The sequence below is a fragment of the Lissotriton vulgaris genome, chromosome 4_1 (genome assembly GCF_964263255.1).
Source record: "Lissotriton vulgaris chromosome 4_1, aLisVul1.2, whole genome shotgun sequence".
Taxonomy (NCBI): domain Eukaryota; kingdom Metazoa; phylum Chordata; class Amphibia; order Caudata; family Salamandridae; genus Lissotriton; species Lissotriton vulgaris.
Window position 1 is genome coordinate 1,472,709,156 of NC_141691.1, and position 26,714 is coordinate 1,472,735,869.

General features: G+C 44.5%; 1 protein-coding gene across 1 annotated transcript in view; it reads left to right on the top strand.

Moving 5' to 3' along the window:
• The window catches only part of SPIDR (scaffold protein involved in DNA repair), a 2,344,543-nt gene that overhangs the window by 2,106,757 nt on the left and 211,072 nt on the right, over positions 1 to 26,714 (top strand). The window contains exon 15 of the mRNA XM_086965726.1: positions 18,297 to 18,510. Within this exon, the coding sequence (XP_086821852.1) occupies positions 18,297 to 18,510 (214 nt within the window). The remainder of the gene's footprint in view (positions 1 to 18,296; positions 18,511 to 26,714) is intronic.

Below are 26,714 nucleotides of genomic sequence, written 5' to 3' on the forward strand. Positions count from 1 at the left end.
TCTGGGTAACCTCTTGCGGTGAACCGTTTACTCATTTCCTTAAGACGTAGTTTTGCTGTGTGTGGATCTGATACGATGCGTTTAACACGTAGCATTTGTGAGTATGGCAAATGTTTCTTTAGTGCTCCTTGGTGGAAGCTCGTGTAATGCAACGTATTGTTGCGATCTGTGGGCTTTCGGTAAAGGTCAGTACGAAAACCATCCTCAGTTTTGGTGATGTTGACATCGAGGAAATTGATAGATGTTTCATCAATTATCCAGGTGAGTTGAATGCGGTCATCTCGGGTATTCAGAAGGTTTAGTGCTTCCTCTAAAGAGGACCTGCTGTTGTTCCAGATCAAAAATAGGTCATCTATGTACCTTATGTACATTTTAATGTTTTGGTACGTGGTTTGGTGGTTGTAGATGTATGCTTCCTCGAATTCCTTCATGTAAAGGTTTGCATACGTTGGTGCTGCGCAATTGCCCATTGACATGCCGGACAGCTGTAAAAACCAGGAATCTCCATGTTTAAAATAACTGTGATATAGTGTGTATATCCATGAGGAACCCTTGCATTAGAGGGTCAATGTCACTGTTCAATAAAGCTTTTTCAACAGCTTCTATACCGCCGGCATGCGGGATGGAAGTGTACAAAGAGCTGACATCAGCTGTACAAAGTATCAAGGATTCATCCTCTGTAAAAGTGATTTCAGATAGTTTCAATAAGAAGTCCGTTGTGTCTTTGACATAACTTCGCATAGATAAGACTTGCGGTTGAAGGTATCGATCCAAGAACTTTCCTACCGGCTCGTGTAGTGAGCCTTTGGTTGAGACGATAGGGCGAAAAGGGGGGTCTGTAAGATGTTTATGAATCTTTGGTGTCATGTGAATCAACGGACTTTTTGGATGCATTGATATAAGGAATTTTTTGATGCGTTCATCGATAATGTCTTTATCTTTCGCTCCATTATTTCCCTTTGTGACATTAATTGTTGTTTTTTACCATTTTCACAGACCAACGTAAACATTGGTCTTTCAGGGTCCGCGCCGTGAGTTTTAAAGGTGTTTCTCAACACGCAATACCGATAAGCACACCAGCTTGCTATATTTAAGTCCCCACACGGAGTGTTGATATCGCGCTACCATCGCGCTCTGCATGGCAGCTTTTTCACTTGTGAGATCACCGCCTGACTTGAGTAGATTGGCGTCACTTTGCACACTGCATGTCAGCATTTTTACTCATTAAATCACTGACTGACACAAGCACCTTGTCGCTATTTAGCCACATTTACTGCGCAATACTATCTTTGCTTTATCCACTGCTTGTATACATGGATATGTCACCACGTTCATCACGCAGTATTTTTGTTGCACATCAGCATTACCACGTAGCATGTTAGTAACATATTAGCATGCCCACTTAGGCACTTAACAGCCTCCAGTAACTAGACATATTATTTAGGGATGATACACCTATTTCTTACGTTACCCTAACAGGCTACTCAATCTTCTTCATTCTTTGTAGATACCCCATGACAAAGGGCTCTGCCCGAAATGCATAGGGAGTGGAACTCATTTACCTGCATATACTATGCCTTTTGAAGATCGCATCACCTTGATATGATGTTAATATCAAACAACTTTCTCATGGAATAAATTGACAAAACAATCTCATGAACTTTATTGGAGTCTAAATTTATTTTGGAACCCTAAGGTGTGCCTCCAACCAGGGATGCACTCACGTCTATGCGTGCACACAACCTTATTGGGAAAAAAATTAGGCCTTTAGAAAATAGGAAAAAGAAAACAATTTAATTATTCAAAGGCAGGTCTCTTCTGAGCATATAGCATCACTAAAAATGGTAGCAAATTACAGGAAATGTTAACATATAGCGCCGGTGGTTCAATGACCAGTGAAATTGTGTGTAAAGAAGTATATAAAATAAGGACTCAAGATCCAGTAGATTGAAAAGGAATGCCGACAGTGCTATCTAACAATAGATGTATCAAATTATTTTGTAGCAGTATGCCCCACTAGGTTTGTCAACATTTATGTCCACAAATCTCATGAATTTGATGGGTTCATCATAAGGACAGGAGATCGAGGCTATTTTAAAGGGTAACCCATTATGGAAACTTAAAATCAATTTAGAAGACGGTTGTTAGATTTCAAACATGGAGTCCACGAAAGAGAGCATTACAGCTAAAGGTGATATAAACCTGCAGTGGTCAACAGCGACATGTTATTGTTGAAGAGCATCAGAAGGATAGGTTCTATTGAGGTAGATTCAAGAGTTATCACAGTAGGGGATGTGGGAGTATCTAGAAAAAGTTGTTAAATAAGGGGGACTTAGGCCCTCATTCACAAATCGGCGTGCAGGGGGATCTGCAGCGGACTCGCTCAGACGTGCGTGCACCATCTACTTTTCTGGGAAGATCCTCCCGCTTTTACTAATAATAATACAGAGCGGTCCTGTGGTTGACAGACTACGGACCGCAGCAGTGTGACTTTGCATCGGAAAGATGCTCCTGCACCGCCGATTGCTCTACTGGGCGTTAAGAGAATATAGACTCATATTCCAGGTTGGAGGTAGAACCAGAGTTGAGGTTTGATATGAAAAACGTACGGACTCATATAGCCTTTATGAAGTGGTGGGGACACCCCCCCCATGTGACATAACACGTGTTGGCTAAACTTCTGAGAAGAGGTCAAAGTACCCGAAAATAAATCCTCAAGTCTAGAAAAGACATCCTGCTTGTCGTTGAAACTATTTTGTACTCATATATGATACATTGCGTGTGTCTCATATTGTCAAGTTCTGTTGACAATCCTAGGATTGCAATTGGGGTTGTTGGGTGTACCGCCCCCCCACTTTGAGAGCACCGCCATATAATTTTGAGAAAGACAAACAACTGCTCTGACTGTCATATGAATGTCATATGTAAGAGGACCAAAATATTTGTCCCGAAATTTACAGTGGTACCAGCCTTGCAGGACCCTTAGATCAAGCAATACTTCACTGCTCATTCCTTTGAGAATCCATACTGCCAGGAAAGGTGGTCTATCTTTCTCTTTTCTCGGTCCGGCATCATGGAATAAAATCCCTGTCCATTTACGCACCATCTCTGATCACAACCGGTTCCTCAAACAGCTGAAAACATGGTTATTCGACAATTAAGTCAACGTCCAGTCAGAGCCGACTGCAGGCGCCATGAGACTTTTTAGTGATATGTTTGCGCTATACAAATGTACCTGATTTGATTTGATTTGATATGAGTGTCCATATCCCTTCTACACCCATTTTTTGATAACTACTGTCATAAGAGTAAGGCTGAATATAGACAAGCCTTAAGTAAAAGAGAGTTACCCCAGTTAGGCCAAAAAGGGACTGGGTAGTTAAAACATTGAAACAACAACCCTTATGTGCAGTATATTGATCAATACAACAAGAAATATACACTGAACCAAGTCCTCCCTAATAACATGGAAAACAAAAACAAAATGAAAGATCTCGGATATTTATTGTCTATTATAAATACGTTTATTTCATGTTTTCAAAAGTTTACTTTCCTAATTTTCTTTATACAATGTACATAACAATGCGCAACATTGAGTTGTCTCACCAAACAATTCCTAATTCCTAATATCAAACTCTAAGCATACTATCAAGGCTTTTATTTCCATAAAGTCTAATCGTATACAAATCAAGTGTTTATTATAGAATCAAATATTAAAACATTTTTAATTTCAATAAAACAAAATTCATTACATAATCATTGAATAATTATCACATAATCATTGAATAATTATTTGACGCAGCGTTTCGGCTGATTTTGTTTTATTGAAATTAAAAATGTTTTAATATTTGATTCTATGATAAGCCTTCAATTTCAGCGTCGATTACATCTATGACGACGACGCAAACGCCACAGGTTGGTTGTAAAACTGCGCAGTTACGTCAACGGGCTCGTCGACATCTCATCTACCTTTGGCCACAGCTGCCACTTTTACAGTGGTTACTGCTTCTTCTTTAAGGACGGTACCTCTCATTCAACTGAGTCCAGTGAGGAGTGGAACCCGTCTTCCAGACAAATTGTTTCATTCTGGTGGGGAAGAATCCGGAAACGATTCGGAGGTGGAACAACTGTTCGGACAGGCATCTAGTCCATCTGATTTGCACATTAAGTGCCAGGAGTATAGTGATGAGAGTGACGAAGAGGAAAATGTTGAAGATGGGAACAAATTATTTCCTGTTGACGAATCAGAAGCAGTAACTTCAGAACCGGTTACGCAAATACCTTTATCTTTGGTCATGAATTTGCAGCACATGCTTGATGACTATAACCGCAGGTTCCCTCCATCTACACCTGCCTCTCCAGCATCACAACTTCCTCCACAGCCTCAACCTCAACCTCCACAAGCACCTGCACCTGTTCCACCCGCGTCACCGGGGGGTACTTGTCCTGACACCCACAACGAGGATCCTGATCCTCACAACACTGATGACGACAATGACGTCGATATGAATGAGTGGGACAATTACAAGGCTCAAACACCTTCCACTCCGCCCACCTCGCCTCTTGCATCGCCTCCAGTGGACATTGCAAATTTCCATACTTTGATGGTCCGTGCTGCGAAGCGCTTTCATCTCACTGTCGAAAAACAACAACATGAAAGTGAATGCTTCTTGTATGATTTTAAGGACGTTTCACAAAGACAATCCCACACAATACCAATCATTGACTTTATTTGGCAGGAGGGCCTTAAATTAATGGAACATCCAAATTCAGTACCTGCCGTCTTGCCCAGATTAGAAGTATAAGGCTCCGGCGTCTGCTCCGGCCTTTTTGGTGTCACAACCAAAAGCAGATTCAGTTATCACTCAAGCAGCACAGAAAAGATCTCGCAATCCTGCTATACCACTCACGTCTCCTCCTGATCAGGAAGGCCGCAAGTTGGACTCTATAGGCAAAAAATTTACAACAATGGCGGCTACTACTGTCAGAGCGGCAAATACCTTGGCTATTCTGGGCCGTTACGACCGCCAGATGTGGTCCGAGATTGCCGCACTGATTCCTCAAATACCCGAGGCCATCCATGCAAAAGCACAGGCCATTATTCAGGAGGGAGAGATAATTTCGTCCGAAATTATCGAATGCACGTTCAACATTTCCTCCACGGGCTTTCGTCAATTGGCTGGGGCTGCAGTCTTGAGACGTCAAGGCTGGCTGAAATCTACCACCTTCCGTCCAGAGGTAGAAGCAAAAGTCCTGAACTTGCCGTACGATGGGGAGTCTTTATTTGACAAGCATGTAGACGATGCCCTTGAGGCGATAAAAAAGGACACCGACACTGCAAAGTCCTTAGCTACCCTCCAGTACAAGAAACGGCCCTTTCGGGGGGCACGAGGTAGAGGCGGAGGTTCCTCTACTTTTCGAGGATCAGGCCAATATCGTTCGTACAATACCTACAACGATAACCGGCAGAGAGGTTCTTACCAAACCCAAAATCGTCAGTCCTCCACCAGACCATACCAACGGAAAACAACTTATAGAGGTGGCGCAAACAACAAAAAGCAGTGACAGTCTCAGTTCCTTTCTTCTGCCGACTGTGCATCTTGGAGGTCGCATCTCAAGGTACTTTTGCAAATGGTCCGAAATCACCTCCGACCAATGGGTCCTGGACGTTATCTCCAGAGGAAATACCCTGGAGTTTACAAAATTTCCTCCCACTCGTCCACCTTCGGGGCCACCCTCTCCCCACCTCAAAGAACTTTTGGCCCAGGTAAAATTGATGATCAAAAAAGGAGCCATTGAGGTAGTGCCGCAAGGTCAACGCGGCAAGGGATTCTATTCCCGGTTTTTCTTAGTCAAGAAAAAGTCGGGAGAATGGCGTCCAATTTTGGATTCACGAGCCCTGAACAAATTTATAATTTCGAAAACTTTTCAGATGTTAACTCTCCTTCAAATTCTGAATGATCTCAATCCAGGGGAATTCTTTTCAACGATCGACCTCCAAGACGCATATTTCAATGTGCCAATTCACCCCAGACACAGGAAATATCTACGCTTCACAGTCGGACAGCTGCACTTCCAATTCAAAGTCCTACCATTCGGCCTCCGTTCAGCACCGAGGGTCTTTACCAAGATCATGGCCCCGGTAGCTGCCTTTCTGCGCCTACAAGGCATACAGTTTTATCCATACCTGGACGATTGTCTCATAAAGGCTCCGAACCTCCAACTGGCAATCCAGCATACACAGTCTTGCCTCTCCCTGTTTCAAGACTTGGGCCTTTCCATCAATTGCCAGAAGTCACACTTTCGCCCATCTCAGCGGCGAGATTTTCTAGGAGCCTCACTAGATTCTCAGCTGGCAATGGTTTTTGTCTCCCAGGAAAGACAAGACCGTATGCTCCAGATGGTACGGTCCCTCCAGTCAAAACTGTACGTTTCAGTCCGGATGTTGAAATCATTCCTCGGCATGGCTTCCTCTGCCATACAGTTGATTCCCCTCTGCAGACTACATATGAGGGTCGTCCAAGAGGAGTTAGACAAGCAGTGGAAACAGATTTCAGGATCATTCAACGACCGGATCCTTCTCACGCCCCGCATTCAGGAGGCTCTGAAGTGGTGGGCTCACCCTCCAAACATTTCAAAAGGTCGGTCTATTCAAGACGCTGCTCCGACTCTGACGCTTACAACCGATGCGTCCCTGGAAGGCTGGGGAGCACATCTCGAAGGTCTATCAGTACAAGGGAAATGGACTGCGGTCCAACGCACTTGGCATATAAACTGCCTATAGCTTCTGGCGATCTTCCTTGCCCTGAAGTCTTTTCAATGGATTGTTCAAGGTCAATCTCTGCTGGTGAGGACAGACAACACCACCAGCATGCATTACCTGAACAAGCAGGGCGGCACAAGGTCCCTTTTGCTTTCCCAACAAGCACAGGAGATATGGAATTGGGCGATTCGTCATCAAATTCATCTCACAGCCATCCATGTGCCAGGTGCTTCCAATGTTCTGGCGGATTCACTCAGCAGGTCTTTCTCGGACAACCACGAGTGGGAACTCAATCAACCAACTCTCGAGTTCATTTTCCGCCAGTGAGGTGAGCCGCAGATGGATCTTTTTGCGACTATCACCAACAAGAAATGCCAACGCTTTACAAGTCTTCATCCCCACAGAGAGTCGAGCGGGAATGCATTTTCGATCAGCTGGTTAAACGCATTCAGCTACGCTATCCCTCTGCTTCCTCTGATTCCGCGCTTGTTGCACAGGAAGAGGCTTCAACCCTGCCACATCATCCTGATCGCACCCAAGTGGCCGCGGCGCCCATGGTTCCCGGACCTGCTCTTGTTCTCCCAGAACGAGCCAATTCCGCTTCATCCACTGCCTCACCTCCTCACGATGCAGCAGGGGCAGATTTGCCATCCGGATCCAGCATATCTCCAGCTCCATGCCTGGAACCTGAACACCATGAATTTGCGCGTCTGACCATCGACGCTGACTGTAGAGAGGTGTTAGCGCACGCCCGTGCTCCTTCCACCATTAAAACCTATCAGTTGAAGTGGAAGTGTTTCTGTGTCTGGTGCCACACCAAAGCCTTGGATCCGATGACCGCCAAACCAGAACAGATCCTGCCTTTCTTCCTATCCCTTGCAAAGTCAGGACTTTCCCACTCCACTCTGAAGGTATTTCTAGCGGCTCTCTCCCGCTTCCGTCATGATGGGTCTACCTCACTGTATTCGTCTAGAATCATTCAACAGTTTTTCAAAGGCCTCTTCCGTATGTTTCCACCCATTCGGCGTCCTCCGCCTGCTTGGCGCTTAAATCTGGTTTTGCCTCAGCTCCTCCTACCTCCTTTTGAACCCATCCATTCAGCAAGCTTAAAATTCCTCACGTGGAAAGTTGCCCTATTGCTCGCCTTGACGTCATCTAGGCGTGTCAATGACATTCAGGCATTCACAATTCAGCCTCCTTTTCTCCAGTTCTCAAAAGAGGCTGTTACACTACATACTAATCCAAAATTTATTCCGAAAGTTCCCAGTGATTTTCATCTCAATGAACCAGTCATTTCAAAAACTTTCTTTTCTGATCCACAAACTCCTGCAAATTCCATGGATGTTAAACGTTGCCTTAAGTTTTACATTCAGTGCACTGCATCCATCAGAAAATCTGATCAACTGTTCGTAGCTTATGGCCCGATCTGCAAAGTACAACCTGTTACCAAACAAACTATTACTAGGTGGATTTCTTCCACCATTACCTTTTGTCATCAACGGGCTGGCAAGCCTCTTCTAGCTCCAGTACGTGCTCATTCAACTAGAGCTGTGTCAGCTTCTACTGCCCTCTTTGCGGGGGCACCTCTGCGACACATTTGCAGAGCTGCTACGTGGTCGAGCAGCCATACTTTTACAAAGCACTACTGTCTGCAGTCAACAGATGCCGCAGATGCAGCAGTAGGGCAAGCGGTGCTGCGGAATCTTTTCCATTAAAGGTGAGCCTCTGTTGCTACCCGCCTCCAGTCATAAAGGATTTTTCTCTTTAATATGATATGTCTATTATATGCTTGAATTTACTGTTACCTTTATGACTTATATGATGATTACTGCTTTCTACTCTTATTCAAGCATGTGAATCTATGAAAGACACCCCTAATACTGGAGAAGAACATAAGTTACTTACCTTCAAACTGTGGTTCTCCAGTATTGGTGTCTTTCATAGATTCACATGCGACCCTCCCGTCCTCCCCACAGAGGCACTCTTCTCCTCAGGCACTTTTGGTTACTCTGTGCTACGAAAATCTGAGGTCTTGGGCTTCTGAGGAGAAGGTTCTAGAGGGAACTACAGCCTGATTGGCTGGAATTTGTACCAAAACATAATGACACTGATATGTTACCAAGTTGAGTTTCTCCCTTAGGCTTTCTATGGGCCTATTCTGTTCTATGGTACTTTTGAGTTTTCTGGATATTTTACTATATATGTATATGTATTTTTATAATTATAATAATTTTACTTATATATGCATATATTACTGCTATTTTATGTACTGTGGGACTCCCACTTCGACGACGGGGAATATTCAAGCATGCGAATCTATGAAAGACACCAATACTGGAGAACCACAGTTTACAGGTAAGTAACTTATGGTCTTATTTATAATAGACGATAAGTATCAGAGATCTTTCATTTTGTTTTTGTTTTCCATTTTATTACAGTGGACTTGGTTCAGTGTATATTTCTTATGGTATTGATCAATACACAGCGCATTATGGAAATGTTGTTTCAATGAATATAGACAAGGTCTTGGACAGTGAGCAGGTCTGAGAGCCTGTTGCTATGGTACTGTTGCTATAGAGATGTGCTGAGAATGGCATAGGAGGAGGTTTTGAGAGTGGCTGAAGGAGTGATTGTTGATGGAGTTCTACTTGCAAGTACTTGCAATTGAGAATGTTTGAATGAGCGCTACAAGGAGTTCCTTCAATGGGCTTCCGAAGGACCGAGTTGAAGGACTTGACTCGGGCCCGTGACTCCCAAGGCGAACAGGAAATGGGTATATATGGGCCCTCACAGGAATGAGACACATATTTTCCAGAAACACCCTCGTTCCATATCAGCTGTGCTTTGCAGGAAGCCACTGTAGAAGAGGGACAGCCAGGTGGGACCTGCATCGACTATTCTCTTACAAGGCAATAAGTGATCACTGCTTCAGAGCTGGTGGTTGGAAAATGCACCAGTGGGTCCTAGCACCATGTCCACAAGGAGGTTATCTTTTAGAACATGGAACATACTGATTATGAGGTGTTTATGTACATATACCCTTTCAAAGAGTTTGAGGGTTGCCCATATATTAGTGTGACCACACAGGGCATCAAAGTGACAGTCCTTCAGATTATCCACATGCCCATTTCGTCTCCCTTGCTACATACTGTCTTTCCTCCTAGAATGAGGTAACTGCGATTCTTTAGGGAGTCCATCTTGGGAGAGTATGGATGCCCTGTCCCAAGTGTGCTCTCAGGAAACATCTGGTTATATTGTACCCAATGTCAGAAGAAAGAGAGGAATTCTAAGTGCATAAGATGTATGTGGGAGGAGAATGGTATTCTTCGGGTGTTTTCTAAATGTTATCTGGCTGTGCAGATGGCTGTGAATCCATACTTTTGAATTCACATTCATTTGCATGCTCTCCTGAAGCTATCAAGATGGTCCTTGTGGGCCCCGTCAGACTTGGTGTTTTGCAATAAATTCTTGAACCTGCAACAAAGCCACCATCATAAAAGCTGTTCTACCTCAGAAGATAGTACTTGGATCATGTAACATCAGGTGGCGGCACATATACATTAATACATACTATAATTGTTAGGGAGTTACTTGACTCAGGTGAGCTTGATGTTGTGGGCCCTCGTAAACGTACATTCTTTACTAGGTAATTTGTGAGCCCTCCTCTGCCCAAGATGGAAAGAATCTCCCACACAATTGTATGCCCCAGCGAGTAGGTGAATGGGTAACATTGGCACAAGATGTAACAACATTTCTTATTCATGTCTTTCATTTTCATTAGCTATATTTCTCTAGTACTTTGTCCATCATATCTCTGCATGATCTAAGAGCTGAATCTCAGCAGCACTACAGCAATGTGATACACCCCAACTGTTTGCCTTGCTTACAAAATTACTTACACAGCACCAGTATCCATGGTGCATCAGCAGTAGTTGAAAGAGATCAGTTTAGCTGAGCCAAAAATTGAACATCATCATGGTTGCTGAACATTGCAGATAATGGCTGTGCATTTCCAAAGTAGGGAAGAGCATACCTGGTCTACTATAGGTAGAAACAATCCTCTTCATCAACAGAAGCTATACCTAACATTTATGAAACTATTAATCTACCTACTCCTTTGTCCACCTGAAGAGAATATGCCACTGAGTGGAAGATCACTGTGCTTGGAGCCATTCACACATAGCTTGAATTTGGTTTTCATGCAGTTGAAACAAATCATGTGTAGTCTAGCACCTTTAGGTAGTTGCTGCTTTCATCCTTATGTATATCACACTAAATCTTCAGTGCACCTACCTGTAGGAAGGGAAGTGGGCATGGGACCCATATTCTATGAGAATAGTCTCTATAGGTCCTTTGTATGTGCCCCTACTCATTGAGGGGGCAGTACATACCAGTGGGTACCAAAACTAGTACAACCTATTCTACTTTGTTCTAGTCTAAAGTTCTTGTAAAGCACATGGCTACCCGTAGCCTCCCAGCGCTAGAACAGTTATCATAGATTACCAGATCACCACCGAAGAGGAGTTAATTACTATACAGTGAGGCTTTCAGGGCCTTATGAAAGGAAAGTCTGTGGGTCAAGTGACATAGTTGAAATGGAAGAGTATTCCATAGTTTGGGAGCCAAAAAGGGCATTGTGCGGCCACCCCAACGAGACCTACAGATCTTGGGATCCTTTAGAAGATAAACTGAAGAGGATCTAAGAGACCTCCCAGGAATATATGGGGTGGCTAAAGGTCTTCGCAATAGGGGGCGTCTTTTATGAAGTGATCTATGTAAAATAGGTAAATCCTAGAATTGCACGCGCTGCTCCACCGGGAGCCAGTGTAGATCTTAACAAGCCTTTTTGGCAGACAGGTGCCTTGGGAGGTTCATAAGAATCTGCAGCATTTTGATCAGATATTGAGGTGAGCCATAGTGTATGCATTCCCATAATCCAGGCGTGAAATTAGAAGAGGCTGGACAATCAATCCTCTAGCTAAAAAAGGAGACGATTGAAAACCTTTCTCGGCAATCTCAAAATACCAAAACAATTGGCAGCAATTGTTTTTACTTGGTGGTCCATTGTGAGGCTGGAATCCAGCCACATTCTGAGGCTCATTATTGTGCCTTTGGGGCTAAAGAGCCTATCCAAGCAGTCCGGCATGGGAGTCGGAACCTTATTGCTAACATTGTTAATCCGTAGCATAGTCTCCTTCCTGTCTTCATTAAGCTTCAGTCTACAGTTAGCCATACATCTGGCTACTTCTGGAAGACATAGGATCAGACTGAGGTGGCTTGAGCTGGGGTAGGGGGAGATTGATATCACCAGCTGAGTGTCATCAGTGTAGGAGACCAATGACAACCCATAGGAGTGCACAATTTCAGCCTGGGGGTACCTATATGTATTAAAAAGACTGGGACTCAGGGAGGAAAGACCCCTGAGGCACCCCACAGCTTTTAAAGGAAGAATGTTGGAGTAACAGGATTGATCCACTTCTCCCAAATTGGTTCCCTAGGGTGGTGCCTTCAAGTTCAATTGATCTCCGGGTCTGCTTTTAAGCATTGAAGGTGTTCCACTCTTGTCTTGAGCGTTGCTGAAGATTTGTCGAACACAACGGATCCTGATCTTCCCAGATTGGACCAGTTGGCATTCAGCATTTGGCCCCCTCTTTCTGTCCCACGCATGGCAGATCTGCTTTTGCAACAAAATCTATTTATGAGATCAGCTCGAGTACATTTGTTGAGTGGTGGAACTTGAAAGGTGTGGGTCGATTCAGATTCAGCCTTTCTGTTGTTCTAAGCTTTGCACTATCCCTTGGCAGTCACCACAGTTTAGTAGTATTTGGCTGACCTTTTGGTCTTCACTTGCTTCCAGGGCCAGCCTTCTTTATTTAAGTTGTGACACTGCACATTTTTCAACGGTTTCCTCACTTTTTTTCTCCCATTCCATTAATTGTTTCTTAGAGGGATTTGAATTTGGTGTTTAAATACCTCATGGCATACACATTCGAACCAATGCCCAACTGCCCAGTTCACCTACTGATGTTAAAAACAGTTTTCTTAAAGATACTAAGTTCCACCTGTAGGTTGTGTTAATTGCATTTCCTTATATTCTGATCACCTTTCACTGTGTTCTACCCACATAAAAAGGTAGTTTGCACCTGCCCTTCCTTCTTGCTGAAGGTTATGTCTGTGTTCCACGCTTGTCTGTCCATCATTCATCTAGCTTTCATTCCTCCTTCCCAGTCCACCAACGAGGATGAGCACCTGCATAGGCTTGAACCCAGACATGCTGTGTCTTATTATTTCACCATATATTTAGCAGAACATTGTATTGTGGACTTTGCTGAATCCAAGACGAGCAAAGGTTTAACCAAGTGCCCAGTCTCATGTTGATTTACACTGTCTGCTATACTTTGGCCAAGAAAAGCCATGCTTTAGGCATTCGTGGCAACTCTACAAGGGACATTCTACTGCTCTCACCAAGGCCATTTCATTGGCTATTAGCCGAGCAGCCTTGTGGCTATCCTTAAAAACTTCTGCGAGGCACTATTACCTCATAGCTCAGTCTTTAAGTGACAGATGCTTTAATAGTGCTGTGTTGCATGACATCCTTGGTAAATCGGCACTACTTACTATCACATCCATCAATGTGTTGACTTTGAATTCATTCATAAGGTAACGAGTCTGCCCAATGAAGAATCCATCTGAAAAAAAAGTTGCTTTCCTTTGGTAATAATATTTTGGGTGGATACTACAGCTTCCAGTAGATTCCTTACCACCCTCTCTCCTCCCCATGAGTTAGTCCTGTTGCTAATAAGCTACAAAGGCATTCAATATATTGTCTGCTGGTATTGTCACTGTTGTTTATACTGTCTGGGTTCTTCTCCACACACCTCGATGGGAAGCAAACAAATCACCAGGAGCTAATTCCAGCACTTCAGTTGGTGACTTATATCTCTCGATGTTTCCACGTCGAGGATGTGCAAAGTCATGCGTCAATCCGCTTTGCGCACCCCGCAGTGCTGGAGCCCTAATGTGGAGGTAGAAAAAGTTTCCAGAGGTGAGGAATCGGAGGGGAGATACAGTAGCCACAAGAGATATTGTAAGGGAAGAAAAGGTTTTTTTTCTTTTTTTACTAGCTTGAGTTGTTTAAGATCACTTTGAACAATATTGGGCTTTTGTCACCTACCAGACTCTATGTGACCGATTTTCAAACAGTTCAATGGCAAGCTCGTTATGTCTTTGTGGTAGATTCCCACTGCACCTTGACATTTTCGATTGCTTCTCTACGAGTGGTTATTGTTGAAGATCGTTAGGCGGTGAGTGCGAGGAGAAGAGTGTTCTGTGCATTGTTACTTGTCGATCCTAGTCGTTATTAAATCGTTGTGTTGCTACCTTCATCTGTGATCTTCCCTTATTTCTTATTTTCATCGTTTTTAGGTCTCGACTACAGCATTGCTTTAGCATGTTTGTCGAGATTATAGTAAGGCTCTCAAAAGTCTACCCAAAGTCTATCCAAACTGTGGATCGGGTACAGTTCATGTGAGCCATGCTTGTGCACATCGCCAGCCACATTCCACACCATTTGTCTGCGTCTCGGCATCAGACTTCAAAGGAAGCCGCTCCCCCGCCCCCCTCTGCGCAATGCCAGAGCTTGTTTTGCTGAGCAGCGCTGCCTCACTAAAGTGTGTAAGCTGCTCCCCCGCCACGCAATGCTTTACTCGTGCTTCTAGTGACCAGGCATGTCCATCTGGGGGATCGTGACCTACCAGTGCCTCATTGGATGTCTTGGAGTAGCTGGCGGCCTCTCACTTGAGTTTGGGAGTATACTGCACCCTCCCTGCTGATGCTGCATTTTAAAAACTCTGTGGGCCCCTCTTGTGAGGAAGGGATAGGTGGCAGTACCAGGGCGGCCTTCCTCTCCTTAAATAAACAATGCCATGCAGCTGCCTGGGAAGAGGACTGACCATAAAAAAATGTCTCCGATAGCACATGTTACCTCTCGTGAACTTCTCTTTCATTAAGATCGGTGTTAAAACACTTAGAGGGTTATTTTCAAAGCTGCACTCTTCCTGGTTTCATTCCTTTCTCACACCTTTCTTTCTTTTTTCCTTTCTTCTCCTTCCATCTTTATTTCTCTTTCCTGCCTTTATTCTCTCTTCTTCCTGTGTTTCTTTCTCTCATCTTTCTTTTCTCTCCTCCTTTCTTCCATTCTCTCCTCCTTTATCCTTTCTCTTCCTTTCCCTTTTATTTCTTTTTCGTTTCCTTTTTTCTTTCTCTTCTCCTTTATCACCATTTTTCCTTTTTCTCCTTTCAGTTTTGCCTTTTTGCTGTCTCTAATTGCGGTTTCTTTTTCTCTGCTTCCATCTTTCCTTTTTTTGTCATTCCTTTATCGATCTCCTTTTGGTCTATTTGGCAGCACTTTTTCATGGTGGTTTCCTTCTTTCTGTCCTTCGTACCCTCTTTCTTCATTTCTTTTATCTTCTCCTGCATCCAGTTAGGGTATATGTAGTTTATGGTTCCATCATAGCTAATAACTCTTCCATTTCCTCCATTACGTCATCAGACTTGGCTGAACAGGAATGATGGGTTTCTCAGTTTAATGAAGTGTAACAGTGTTCTGGTAGTCTGGAATATTTGAGAAACGTTAGTTGGTTTCTACTCGACACTTACTGTTATTCCCTGACCACCTACTTTCTCTTCCATAGCCCTATCCTGCAAAGAAGGCCAACGACTTGAGAGTGTTTTCAGTGCTTAATTCACTGTTTAACTACTACCTAATGATCCATTTTACAGCGCTATTTCCCAAAACTATGAATGAAACAGCTATGGTTTTTACAGGCTGTTCTTTAAATTAATTTCTGAAAGGTTCCAATAATCAATGTGCTCACTTACATAGTTACACCAGAGATGTATTTCTTCAAAAGCAAATCTTGTACATACCTTGAAGAAAGTGGTGTCTCTCTTACACGGGGCAGCAGTTCTGGTTGGCTTCCCTGAGGACCACAGCCCAATCCAAAATGCAACCTACTGTTCACCTGTCCCCCACCCAACCAATATGTTTTTCCTGTATCCCACTTGTGCCGTAAAGCCCTGCAGGGTCCAGTGGGCTATTTTGGGGTTTTGTCATGTTTCCAGGCTTCTTGTTTTTGTGCATTTCCAGTGTGATTCATATTGTGGTGCAGGTTTTGGGAATTACACATTTTTATGGTCTAGATTTGTGGTAAGTTATAAAGTTTAATAACCTCAAATTGATTGGCATGAAGATGGTGCACATGTGGAATAACAAAAATGGAGGATGGTTGACAAGTGAGATCAGAGAGTGGCAGCAGCAACTGGCAGCAAACCGCCTCACCCATAACTCCACCACCACCAAGTCCACCACCACCAAGTCCACCACCACATCCACCACCACCATGTCCACCACCACCACCACGTCCACCACCACGTCCACCATGACCATGTCCACCATGACCATGTCCGCCACCACCAGCACGTCCACCACCACCACATCCACCACCACCACGTCCACCACCACCACGTCCACCACCACCACCACCACGTCCACCACCTCACCACGTCCACCACCACCACGTCCACCACCACCACCATGTCAACCAGCACCGCATCCACCACCACCGCGTCCACCACCACCACATCCACCACCATCACCACCACCATGTCCACCACCACCACAACGTCCACCACCACCAAGTCCACCACCACCAAGTCCACCACCACCACGTCCACCACCACTACCAAGTCCACCACCAAGTCCACCTCACTCTATCAATCGCCCTCACTCTATCGCCCTCACTCTATCTATCTATCACCCTCACTCTATCGCCCTCACTCCATCTATCGCCCTCACTCTATCTGTCGCCCTTACTCTATCTGTCGCCCTCACTCTATCTATCGCCCTCACTCTAGCTATCGCCCTCAGTCTATTTATTTATCGCCCTCACTCTATCTATCTATCGCATCACTACAGCATCACTCAGCACCACCACACCATCACTCAGGGGCACCACAACATCACTATGCGCTAAAACAGCATCCTTGAACGCCACAGCATCACTCGTCACCACCACAACATAACTCAGCGCCACCACAGCATCAATCTGTGCAACCATTCAACAACAACTGGTTCAAATATGTTCTCTCAATGTTTCAAGTTTTATTACAAATGTGACCAAAAGATGTTAATATTTCACTTCTGTTAATGTATTTTCATCACAATAAAATACACTGAACATAATTTTTACAAAAGGTATTTACAAAAGTTTAAGCTATTGCCATTATAAATTACAATAGCTTTTATTTAAGTATTAATTATTTTAAAAAAAATAAAAGCCATTGTTATTTGTAATATCAATACATCTAAGTCATGTAAATACAACACATATTGCATTACAAATGCTATAGGTGTCACATTTGAAAAAGTTCAAACTATTGGCATTGTAAATGACAAAGCTATTAATTTCGCTATTTTCAAAAACAACACATCAATAAAAAATGTGTCATTTATAATACCAATAGCTCAAACTTTCCTAATGCGAGACCTATTGCATTGCAAATGCTTGTTTAAAAACCTGTCTCTTGGAGATGTAAGATGGAAGCATATAGACTGCAGAGATCTGAGTCCATACCTAGCTCTTATGTCTAGATATGAGGTGGGCCATCTTGCACAAAATCTTCAATGAGTGAACTGTGTGCCGGACTCCCCTTAACTCTGGAAGAAGATATTTTACAAAAAAAAAACAAAGTATAACTTGAAATGTTTCACAGTTATGTGCGCCCTCTTCCCCAAAAAGTATTTTTTTTGAAGGTGCCACCCGATCTAGACTCGGTAGATAGGTAATAAACACTGTCGAGAGGGGTAAACTAAAGTAAACCATTAGTGGCATAATTTATGAAATCCATATGGACTCACCACTTTATTGACGTCATCTAAATAAAAAAAATAGAACTATTGAAATCCGCTGACAATAATTAGGTGTTAAGTGTCTGTTCTTTTCTCGGACGCATCATACATATATAGTACAAACACACGCTGCCTGATGACAAGATCTCGCTAAAGGAAGTTTCTGGAAGAGCGCGCTCGCATGCATTTCTCATCTCCTCGCAGCCCATTCGACATTTAAGGGTGCCTCAGAAGTCAGGGAGGATGGCTGGCCAGGGAATAGTGATTTTTGCTGTGCCTGGGGCAAGGCGCATCAAAGTGAAGCGCCAGTGTAAAGCAGTCCCAAGCACATATTATAACCTCTTCGGGGGAGGTGGAGTGGTCTGAATCCCATTAGAAGCGTGTACTATAAATCATCTGGGTACTTTCAAGTCACTTTCAGCAGGGTAAATAAATGCGCTGGATTAATGGCCTCCGATAAATAATAGCACCATGTGGGCCAAAACTATTTATGACTGCTGGACTCAAGTTCTATTTTGTTATTTGTTTATTTGCAACTTCTAGAGTTAGTCAGACCTCAAAGGCAAACTATGTGGCGTGTTATCTGTTTTTTTTCTTCTTTTTTCTTTTTTTTTGGAACTGTAGGCAAAAAGCATCCTGCCGCCTGATCAGTGTGAGCTGTTGTTGTTTGTGACGGACAGGAGCCTGCAACACACTGACACCTGTGACGCCGGGGAACTTCCCAAGGTTCTGCCTGTGGGCGTCTCTCCATCGTGCTGTGTGGGTGTGGCAGTGGCACAGGCCGTCACTGGGGCTTCGCCTTGCATAGTCTTCTTCAAGGATGCCGTGCGTGAAGATGGTAAGGTGCCATGGATGCAACTGGTGTCAATTTCGCGAAAATCCAGTTCGCTGCAACATATTAAGTCATTAGCAAACACCTTGTTTCCTATTTAAACTCCAGAAATGCATGAAGGGCCGACACTGGTACAAACGTGTTTAATTAGGAGGTTGAATCTTTTCTACTCATTCTCCAGGCCTGTTTATCTTCCTCACTAGCAACCTTACACAGCATACTTTAAAATTGTATTTTTAAATACACAAATGATATCCTTGATAAAGCATCCCCTGCTTTATAAGCTGCACATTCTAAGCATATTGCAAGTTACCAAGGTGTTCCATGACCCTTTATAGGGTCGTGGAACTCAGAGATAAATGGCAATATCCTTTTAACCTACGGCAGGCGATATTTTATTTCTTCATTTTAGATTGCGAATGCCCAAAACATAATCTGTCTGGCTGCAAAAGGCCTATTGTGGGTTTACCAGTAATTTACAGGAGCTTGTAGCCCATCTTTTGAGTACCATTTGTTGGCTTTCCTATCACTGTCGTGTGCTTACTTTGAGAACACCCTAAACCCCTTAGTCTTTTATCCTCATTGGTCGATGGACCTTTTTAGTTGCCCGAGAAGTAAGCGGGAGTAACCGTATATATTGCATCTCTCAATAACAGTGTAAGCAGCTAGTCACAGAAGAAGAGCTAGGGCTATTGAAAAAAGTTGAAGAATGTTATTACAGACTCAAACAAACTGATATAGATGAGTGTCAAAAGCATATTGTAAAAATACAGTATTACAAGGATTAGTGGACACGCTGCCTAATAAAATTAGGTTTAAGCAATAGGAAGCACACCAAAAGCTTGGTGGCTGCAATACCAAAGCTGAGAAAGAGAATCTGAAGGTTTATTTGCAGAATTCGATCCTTCTGCCTAGTCATAAGTATTTATTATAAAATCTAGCTTATCCTACTCTATGCTAACTTCAGGAAACCCTGGTAAACTATGGGAAGCAAGGAACAGGTGTCAGTTGATAGTCTTTCTAAAAAGTACTGCAGCATTTTTGTAATATAATCTCTAAGATAAATGTGTTTCTAAGACAACAGTTATTTACTATTGTTCTCTCTGGGGAGGTTAGGTCAGAACTTACATTACATTGGTGAAGTTATTGAAGCCTCCAAGGGCAATCCCAGTGAGGTCTTTTTGGTGGCTTTGTCTTCTCACATTTCTGTAATTCCACAACCATTTTTCTTGATGCAATCTGCCTCTCCATCCATGCCTTAGTAGTATTGGATCTTAATGTTCGACAACTATCTGCAGGCCTTAGATGGGGAGGAGTTTCTTCCAACAAGGAAAAAGGCATTGCTCTTGAGTTCTCTAGGCAAGGAGGGTCAACAAGTGTTTAGATATTTACCCCCAGCTTTAGAGACAAATGGTCAGTCCGTCCAAGATGTGGTTAGGGAAGCCAGATACAGGTTGGAGATTCGTTAAGCAAAAGAGGAGAACCTTGTCATGACAAGGTATACATTTTATACACATAATCATAAGGTTGAAGAGACAATAGATGAGTTTGTATCTAGGGTACGTGGGTTGTCTACCAAATGTCGTTTTGTAGATGTGGCAGGCAAACTTATCAGGGACCAATTCATCATAAAATGTAAGAACAAGAATGTTCAAGAGAGGTTGTGGGTGGCTAAGTGATTCCATAGGCATTGTCAAAGTGTTAGAGCTGTCATATATGTATGAGAACTAGAAAAGAAAAATCACTGAAGTGAAGTCTCTGAAATAGGAGATGTAGGTAGATCAGGTTATGAGCCCCATACTGCAGTGAAACCCAGGGGGAGGAACTACAGACCAGACAAACAAGTTACTAAGGATTGCAATTGGTGTGGAAGTGCGAGTTCTAAAGAGTATAACATGAAGCTATACAGTGAGAGGAATCGCTCAAGAGGTCTTTACCTTATGAAATCCTAAAGGTCTCTGCTGTCTATCTAATAATTAAACATCTATTAGCACACAAAGTATTCAAGGTAACCAGCGTTATCACTTTCCAGTAAATTTCCATTGTCCTAGGTACAGTTTTGCAGCATCCAGCTTTTCTCCCACACTCTCAATGGAGCACATTTAATTGTCCTTGCGTGTCCCTTCTCTTCCATGAAAACTCGTCTCCCTCCTCATTTACAGGTCTTCTTCTTGCCAAGAAATTCCTCTCGTACCTTACTATTGCTACAAACAAACAGTGCCTTACTCTAGCTACCGAAGCCTTGTATCTGCACCTGCAGAGGAGATAGCATTCAAGCAAAGCAATTATCATGCAAAATGTAAACATAGATATTCAAAAGCTTAGTGCCTTTGGTTACGTTAAATTAGCACAGCAGACGTAGAATATATATGCACTCTGACGTAGAATATACGCGCATGCGCATTCCCATTAATACAAGTATGAAATATTAAGCAGAATAAATCATGGTTACATAAAATGTGTGTGTTACATTTAAATCACCTGTATAATTGTAACAGCTACATTTCTAGTAAAATCTTCCACATTAATATGCACTCATTAAATAATTCTATTAAGGGTTATCATGGAGTATTTCAGTATTACATTCGAAATCCCCTCTTTTTTTATGAAAAGTTACAACATATTAAATAAAAAAAATGTTAATCTATATAAAACAATGTAAAGAATTAACGTGTAAGGTAGGGGCCAAATCAAGCGAATCCAACTTCTTGCTCCTTTATTTTCCCTGTCCAATTTTGTCCATCTTGTGTTTATTCCTCCCCTGGAGCTTAGACTCTTTACTGTCTTTCTGATTGGCTTCCTTCTATCCTTCCACTGCTCACATTTTTGGAACTACGTTATTTTCTATTTGTTTAAGCACTCTATGAGAGTGCATGTGTTTTTCTGCCCTATCGCTCGTTTGCTTCTCTAAACCCTATCCAAATAACAACTCCCAAGTTTTCTGTTTCCGTCTTACTTGTGGTGCAAGCACTCTGACTCATTTGCTTTTCCCCCGCCAGATCCCCTGCCTCCGCTGTGCTCCATGTTGTTTTCTTGCTTGTGTTTTTCTACTCCATGTTGCTCTCACTCATTTGCTGCTATTCCCCTCCTCTCATCCAGTCTCCGTTGCTTCCCCCACTCTTTATTTTTTGGGGCGAACCAGGCAGCAAATTGCTGCCGGCCCCTTCCCTCACCTTATAAAAAGGGCTTATGTGCTTCTAATACTGATCCACCGTGAATCTGTAAATAAAAGAAGGTGTTGCTCATGTCATTTTATAAATACTTGTTTGTAATGATTCTTCTCTTCCAGGGGATCCTCATCAATAGTCATAAGCATTAGAATATTCCCACCCATGCGTGGGACCCCGGAAACAATATATTATATGTGCCCCACTTATATATATATATATATTAGGCAATTGCAGCCAAATAAACAGTAGAGCTGAATTATGCTGTAAATAATGTCCACCATACATGAACATCTGCATTAGAAACATGAGAAACAACAGCAAAGATTGTTTAGAAACTGTGTTAATGCTTAGAAAGCAGTAGAAATTCTTATAACTCACTGAAAGCATAGAAAGCTCCCAGGCTGCATTGCAAACACACAGTCTAAAAAGACTAAAAAGCTAACCTGTAGCTGCATGCAACAAAAAACTGACACCGTGCCTTTAAGGCACTCTTGACCCCCAGCTTCCCATCATGCCCCAGGGGTGACAGTTAGGTCAGTTGTTCTTTCCGGCTCCTTCAGGAAGGACCCTGGTAATACAGCTCCACTCTTTTCTGGCTTTTCTGACAGAAATTTACTTCAATTTTCTAATCTTTTTTGCTTACTTTGACTTTTAACATCTTGTCAAGTAAGGTTCTGTCTTTTTAGACAGTTTTTTGTGTGGCATTTAATTCTAAAAATGCCTTCTCTTTTTGACAACTGTCTTTCTTGACAGTCATGATGTCTGTATACTTTGCTTGCTAGATCATCATGATCCTATGGACTGTCCTCACTGCGAACGCCTGTCTGAGAGAACTCTCAAGGACAGAGAAAGAAACCGCATTTATGGACTGGCTCAAAGGTCCACCAGAGGAAGATCTCCAGTGAGGAAGGGCATCAAGAGGGTCAGAAGTCCTTCAAAAGGCAAGTCTTCACGTCCTTCAACTTCAACGTCGGGCTCGGCGCTGAAGGAACATCTACCAGTGAGTTTTCCAGCTGAAAAAGGACCATCGACGGCGGGCTCGCTGTCGAAAAGAAGATCAAGTTCATCACCGACGCCGAGGATTCCAGCTCCGTCGGCGAAATCCCCTCCGCCGTCGTCAACCAGGCGACGATCGGCGTCGAGAGAGGTCACGCCTCCACCGTCGTCAACAGGGCGGCGATCGGCGTCGAGGCAAGTGACTCCTCCGCCGTCGTCAACCGGGCGGCGATCGGCGTCGAGGATCAAGACCCCTCCGCCGTCGTCAACCGGGCGGCGATCGGCGTCGAGGATCAAGACCCCTCCGCCGTCGTCAACCAGGCGTCGTTCGGCGTCGAGGACCAAGATCCCTCCGTCGTCGTCATCTCAACGACGTTCGGCGTCGAGGACCAGGACCCCTCCGCCATCATCAACTCGGCGGCGAGGACCAAGACCCCTCCGCCGTCGTCAACCCGGCGAAGATCGGCGTCGAGGGTGGACACAGCTCCGCCATCGTCATCTCTGCGACAATCGGCGTCGAGAAGTGGGACTCCTCCGCCGGCGTCAACAAGGCGACGTCCGGCGTCGAGGACCAAGACCCCTCCGCCGTCGACAACCAGGCGTCGATCGGCGTCGAGGAGGCGATCTCCGTCGATGTCTCGTCGACGTTCGGCGTTGAGGATATCCAGAGTTCCTCCGCCGTCTTCACGTAGACACTCGACGTTGAGAGAGAAAGCTCCGTCGTCGGCAAGTCAACGCCGTTCGACGTCGAGAGACCATCGTTCTTCGCATCACTCGTCGTCAAGACATCCGACATCGGAAGTGATTGCTCCGTCGACGCACCGGAGGCGGTCGACGTCGAGGAGAAGAGTTCCATCGTCGATGCATGACGATGAGACGTCATTCTTCACCGTCGAGAGATAGATCGCCGTCGAGGCACTCTGCGGTTCTTGTTACGGAATCGGCTTCGCGTCACTCATCTTCTCAGTCTTCTGGTTACTCCAGATCATCTTCAAACACCAGAAGTCCTGTCCGTAAATCTCCTCCACGTGGGTCAGAGGCTTCTGCTCCTAGGGTGAGACAATTCCCTAGATGGAATGCACCACTGCAAAATTGGCAGGATTCAGGGGCTACGGAACGCCTTCGGCAGTACGTAAGCCCAGAACATAGATCTCCGCTGCAAAGGCTGGTTGCTGAGGTAGACAGAGGTAGTCCTCCCAGACAACAGGCAGCACGTTCACCTGAAAGGAGGCCAGATAGATCTCGTTCTCCAAGAAGAGAGGAACGTCCCATAAAATCTTGTTCTCCAAGAAGAGAAGAACGTTCCAGAAGATCTCGGTCTCCAAGAAGGGAAGAACGTTCCAGAAGATCGCGTGAGATGCGACGCAGTTCCCATCGCAGGAGTAGAAGAACTCCTTCCACCTCTTCTACCCGATCTTCCACTAGGGATTACTCCCCTACTCTCACAGACAGCCCTATCTCCAGAGTTTCTCCAGTGGACGACATCAATACCTATCTAGATGTTCTGCAGAGAGGGGCTCAGAAATTAAATATTGAGATGGCTGTCCCACAAGTGACTACCACAGTAATTTATGAGACATTGCACCAAAAATCTTCTTGCCGTACGTTACTTCCTTTAGTCCCAGGAATCATGGAACCAGTCAAGAACATTTTCCTCACCCCTGCAACCATCAGAGCAGTGCCGGCTTGTATACAAAAGAAATACAAGCCTGCTGACTCAGACCCAGTCGTTGTCAAATCTGATCCACCAGCAGATTCAGTGATTGTGGCAGCGGCTCGGAAGACCCATGCAGTCGCTCCTTCATCTTCTGTCCCGCCAGATAAGGACACAGGAGTCATGGGGTCGCAAAGTTTGTAATGCTGCCGCTTCTGCCCTGAAAGTATCCAGTGCGTCCGCGCTGCTGGGAAGGTATGACAGAGCCTTATGGGACTCTATGGGAGGACTAAAAGGACTTTGAAGAAACACTAACGGAAGGCTGTCTGGTGGCAAACCAAATGATAAGCACCGCGGCGGACGGTGCAATGTTGGCGGTGCACTCTTATTCTCATGGAGTATGCGCCAGAAGGTCTTCTTGGTTAAGCTTAACAGGCCTTAAACCTGATGCTCAACAACGCAGCTTGAATCTTCCTTTCTCTGGGTCCTCTCTCTTCGGGGAACACGCAGATGAGGAGATGACCCGGATGAAGACCGAACTGGACACGGTAAAAGCGGTCGGTTTGGAGAAGAAGAAGGAATTCAAACGACACTTCAAATCCAACAAGGGCAGAGGGGCTCAACAGAGGGTTCAAACCCCTCAGTGGTCCCAGAACAAAAATCAGGGAAAAACCCAAATTCGAGGAGGCAAATCCAACAGGGGTAGAGGAGGTCATCAGCAGTCCTCTTCCACGATGAGACGAGGGAAAGCTTGAGCAGTGGCTTCCTCTGGCGCCGTTACCCACTCCAGTGGGAGGAAGTGCTTCGCAACATCTGGCAGAGTGGGTCAGCATCACAAAAGATCGTTGGGTGCTGAATATACTGCGCAATGGATATGCACTACATTTCCGTGCGATCCCAAAGTCCATACCTCCAAAAATTCTCGCCCTTACCAACTAAACTTTCTCCGGAGTGAGGTCAAGACTCTTCTTCAAAAAAGAGCCATCGAGGAGGTGCCGCCCTCTCAAAGGGGAAAAGGAGTCTACTCCAGATACTTATTTGTCCCCAAAAAAGACCAGGAGGACAAGTTCAGACCCATCTTTGACCTTCGCCTTTTAAACCAGGTAGTGGTCAAAGAAAAGTTCTGCATGTTGGCTCTTCACCAAATATGTCCACATCTTCAAGTCGGGGATTGGATGTGTTCGGTGGATTTGCAAGAGGCGTACTTTCATATTCATCGGAAGTACTTGAAATTTGTGGTAGGAAGCAAGCACTACCAGTACAAAGTGCTGCCCTTCGGGCTCAAGTCAGCACCTCGAGTCTTCTCCCAATGCATGGCAGTGGTTGCAGCTTATCTACACAAGAAGGGACTCTTCGTCTATTCATACCTGGACGACTGGCTCCTAAAAGGCCCATCTCCCCGACAGGTACTCAGCGACTTTCAACTGTACCTACAGCAGTTACACAAGCTAGGTCTCCATGTGAACATGGAGAAGTCTGTCCAACAACCAACCCAGAACATCCACTACCTGGGCGCAGTTCTGGACACAAGTTTGGGAAAAGCGTTTCTTTCGGAGGAGAGACTATCATATATGAAACAGAAGTGCAGGTCTCTCCTCCAGTCTCGGAATCTAACAGTCAGACAGGTAGCTTCCCTGCTGGGCTCCATGGCGTCCTGCATTTTTCTGATCCCAAATGCCAGACTGAGAATGCGGCCTCTGCAGCAGGCTCTAGAGGACCAATGGGACCAAGCGACAGGGAATTGGGAGGATCGAATCAGTCTGTCTCAGGCAGCGAGGACTTCCATCCTGTGGTGGACTCGCCGCAGAATCTGTTGCTGGGAGTGCCGTTTCACCAACCTCTTCCAACACTGTCCGTGGTCACTGACGCTTCTCTAGAGGGCTGGGGGGCACACATTGGGTGCCTTCAAATTCAAGGTCGGTGGTCAGCTCAGCACCAAACCTACCACATCAACATGCTGGAGCTTCGAGAAGTTCATCTGGCTCTCAAGGCTTTTCTCCCAGCTATAAACACCGACTCAGTCCTAGTTCAGACAGACAATACCACCACCATGTTCTATCTGAACAAACAAGGAGGCACACGATCTTGCCCTCTCTCCCTGGAGGCTCAGGCGATCTGGCACTGGCTTCTGGCTCGGGCCTATCAGTCGTGGCAGTACACCTTCCAGGCGAATTAAACACCAAGGCCGACGCACTCAGCAGGCACGTCGAAGATCAGCCAGACTGGGTGCTAAACGACGAAGTGGTAGAAGAACTTTTTCGTTGTTGGGGTCCATTTAGCCAGTGTGTGGGAGTGTGCACGTATTCTTCGTACCAAAGCCTCTAAAGAAGAATATATTTCGAAACGCGTAAGGCGAGACGAAGGAACTGCTGTGATTAAAACCTGTGCGT